General features: G+C 44.0%; 1 protein-coding gene across 1 annotated transcript; it reads left to right on the top strand.

Moving 5' to 3' along the window:
• The first annotated feature begins 749 nt into the window (after positions 1-749).
• Positions 750-3,348, top strand: gas1a (growth arrest-specific 1a). The gene has a single exon (XM_084180227.1). The coding sequence runs from the start codon at positions 1,361-1,363 to the stop codon at positions 2,159-2,161; it is 801 nt and encodes a 266-aa protein (XP_084036353.1). The 5' UTR covers positions 750-1,360; the 3' UTR covers positions 2,162-3,348.
• The last annotated feature ends 480 nt before the right edge of the window (positions 3,349-3,828 follow it).

The raw sequence follows: 3,828 nt of genomic DNA, 5'->3' as shown, positions 1-3,828 counted from the left end.
AAGGATCAATTTGTTCAGATGGTATTACCACCAGAGGATGAAACATTAAATATTATTCAATATAAAATATATAAAATATAAATAAATCAATATTCCATTAGGACAAGAAAGAGATCATGGCCAATGTCCGTTGCAATAGGCCCATTTAGTTTAGTTGACTATAAAGTTCACAAGATGGATACTGGCTCAATCCCCCATAGCTCACTGTAGTTTAGACTTGGTTAAAATATGTCGTTCATTACATTGTTTTATTAGCTTTTGCTGTGTTACTTGAGCTGCTGTTGCCCTCGTTATCTAGCTAATCTATCACATTACCAGTTTACTATTCATTTATTTGTTTTGTGTGTGTGTGTGTTTATTTTATTTAGAGCACCCCATATCTGCAGTTGCAACCCTCCTGTTTGCCAAGGAAAACTTTGCTCCCCAAAATGTGTCATTATTATATTTATTTTCGGCCTATCCATGACTGTCGAATAACTTTGTTAATTATGCAGGCGGTGAGTTCATTGGTTCAGTGCGTTGATCCTGTCCCCTCTCTACAGAGAGAGGGAGTGAGGAGGAGTGAGCCAGTGTTCCCAAAACTCCACCCTCCACCCCCGGAGTCCCGCCTATGGCCCGACGACATTTACAACAGGCGGCTGGCCAATAGAAAACAATGCTGCTGAAGTTCCGCAGCGAGGGCCAACGGGGGGGGGGGGGGGGGGGGGGGGGGTTGTAGAGAAAGACAAACAGAGCAAGACAGAGAGAGAGACAGAGAGAGAAAGAGAGAGAGATCACTTTGGGAGAGGCAGAGTTTCTGTTTTCCTCTGATATTTGTTTGTGTTCCTATGCATACGTAATTAACGGTGATTAGCGCTGTCTCGTGGATGTACAATATCTGCTCCTTATAACCCATGAACGGACACATCGAGCGCTCAGCTCTGTCCGCGGAGAGGAGAGGAGACGGGAAGCGGCTGCTGGAATAGTGGAAGACGAGATCAGGAAAGCACAGGAGCTGAGGCAGCCGAGGGGTTACACTACAAATTCTGCAATGGAATAAGCCACTGGGTTATCAACAGTTGTGGGCTTTGTCCTCAACACTTGTTGTTTTCATTTTATTTGGCACTTATGGATAACCGTGACCACTCCACTGCCTCGCGGCAAACTTTCTTCCAAGCACTTTGACGGAGTTCCCAAACAGAACAGTGAAGCTACTTCAGAACGGGATATGTACAGCAGCCTGCTCCGCTCTTTACACACTACCTGTGGTCTGATCCCGGAATATTGTTTTGTTTTATGAGTAGTGCAGTCTTTGGAAGTTGGAAATATGCAGGTATGAAGCTGGTGTAGTTTTAGCCTTTCAGTCACAGCCTTCACTAAAATGGCCAGTTTTGAGGCTTTGGCGCACGGCTCCCGCAGGTTGTTGTGGCCTGTTGGTTGTGTGTTTTTGTTTTGGGGCTGTTTATCCGTGGCCTCCCCCTCCCACAGCCGCAGGTTAATCTGCTGGCAGGCCATCATGAACTGTCAGACGGAGCCTGAGTGCCATTACGCATATGGACAATACATGCACGCGTGCGCCGCTGTTCTGAGCGGGGTCAGGAAGAAGTGTCCCAGTCACTGCATCTCCTCTCTTGTGCAGCTCAACCTGACGAAGAACGGGCCTGCGCTGGAGGACTGCAGCTGTGCGTCGGACCCCATCTGCCGGAACACCAAGCGGGCCATCGAGCCGTGCCTCCCCCGGACTAGCAACACGGGCTGCACCGAGGCCCGGAGGCAGTGTGAGAGAGACCAGCACTGCAGCTCCGCCATGCGAGACTATTTAATCTACTGCGGGAAGCTCTTCAGCGGGGCAACCTGCACGAACGCTTGTCGGAATGTGATCGCAGACATGCGCAAAATACCCAAAGCGGAGCTGTTGGATACGTGCGTGTGCGACGGGACTGAGAGGACCATCTGCGAGTATGTCAAGATTAGCATGAAGAACCTGTGCTTCGAAGCTCCTGTGATGGTGGAGGACGGCAGCGGGTCAGAGGACTACGAGGAAGATGATGAGGACTTCCCGGTGTCAGGCCCAGAGTTCGTGGGGAGGAGCACCGGTTCAGGTGGCTCTGCTGTGGGAAGCTGTGGTGTAGTGACCGCGGTGACTGCATCCGCCCTGGTTCTACTAGCGCCTCTTCTCTAAACTCTCCTCAGAGTAAAACATATATATATATCAGACTGTTGGACAGATAAACACATTGATGGCCTTACAAACTCAGACTGTTGTTCAGATGAAGTTGAAACACATGCCTCTACAAACGGATGTCAGTCAGTCTAGCCAAAGCTATTGAAGGGGTAGGCTACTACTCCAAAGAGTATCAAATGCAATTTTTGTTGCGTGACCAAACTTGCTTTTTTGAAATATGACTTTTCTGTCCTGAAGGATATCGAATCAAGTTGGTATTTTCTATGCAAATATTACATTCAGTAACATTATGGAACCATGTTGTATCACTGGTCTGAAGAACATTTTCCTTATTTATAAAAAAAAAAAAACAATGTAAGAATAGAGACATGGACACCTAAACACAAGGCCTACTGTGGCCCACTTCTCTGCTACATGTCAACATGGCTCACCAAATGCTCGTTTTTTAAACATTATGGTAAAATGTCAACAGACACGGTTCTATTTTGTTACACAGAGATTAAACAATGGCAGGTTTTTTTTATCAAAAAACGGTGCACTGCCTATATTTGAATACTTTTTATATGATATCATTGACATTGGGTGACTGATGGCATCTCTATGAATTTAATGCTGGAATCCGAAGCTATACGGTGGACTTGTACATACTGTAGATTGGTAAATAAATGCAGTTTAAAGTTATTTATTAATCCTACATCCCGCTGGGCACGGACGTCAATTCAATGTCTATTCCACGTTGGTTCAACGTAATGTGATTGAAATGACGTGGAAACAACGTTGATTCAAGCAGTGTGAGCCTAGTGGGATGTGTCAAAGTCACATCTAAACTTTCAATAGAAATACAGAAAAATATGATTCCTGTCAAAAACGTAAGGAAAAAGTTCAAGGTTTAAAGGAAGTAAGTTCTGTGTTGTGTGGATTGTCTCTTTAATATGCCTGTATAGTGTATTATAGCCTATACATACAGAGAAGCCTTCAATTGTTATAAGAAGATTTATTCACTGTTTAGAAAAAAATGTCTAATTCCACTGTAAGACTGACTGGCTCGGTGATGTAGCCTACTTTTATAAAGGCATAAAGAGACATGACCAATATATGTTATATGTTGCTGTTGTTTTGTTTGTTAATTCACCCTAATGTCACTGTTGACAAACTGTTTTGGAGAGTAAAGGCTGTTTTTGCTACCTTCTGCATTGACAAACTGTTTTGGAGAATATTGGGAACGTTCCGCTATAAGTTATTAGTTATTTTCAATCTTGTTGATCCTCTTCATCATAAATGTTATTGTTGCATTGCCACACTATTCTGAGAATATAGTTATGGGCTGGTAGTTATTTTCTGTCCTGTTGACCTTTCCATATAAAAACACAAATAACCTGTTGATCCTTCGATAGAACCCATGCAGCCTGGATTGAGTCTAGTAGCATTAAAATAGGTATACTATTATACCAGGAGGAGCTTGGAGTGCTGCTGCACTCACTTTCTAAATAGTCCTGTTTGCAGAAGGAATAAACATTGACATTTGGGTATCTCTCAAACAGTAACACAAAAGGAGCATTTTGCCCTTGGGGGTTAAAGCTTTGACTGGCTTCCAGATAGAACTGTTTATTTATCTACTAAACATTCTCCTCAATCAAAGGCCTTGGGCCGCGCGACCATCACAA

Source organism: Coregonus lavaretus, assembly GCF_964263955.1.
Source record: "Coregonus lavaretus genome assembly, chromosome: 17".
Classification (NCBI taxonomy): domain Eukaryota; kingdom Metazoa; phylum Chordata; class Actinopteri; order Salmoniformes; family Salmonidae; genus Coregonus; species Coregonus lavaretus.
The sequence above is the reverse complement of the archived record's forward strand: the minus strand, read 5'-3'. Positions and strand labels throughout refer to the sequence as shown.

Excerpts from the sequence above, each read along its gene's own strand:
- gas1a (XM_084180227.1), top strand. The coding sequence starts at position 1,361 with ATGGCCAGTTTTGAGGCTTTGGCGCACGGCTCCCGCAGGTTGTTGTGG.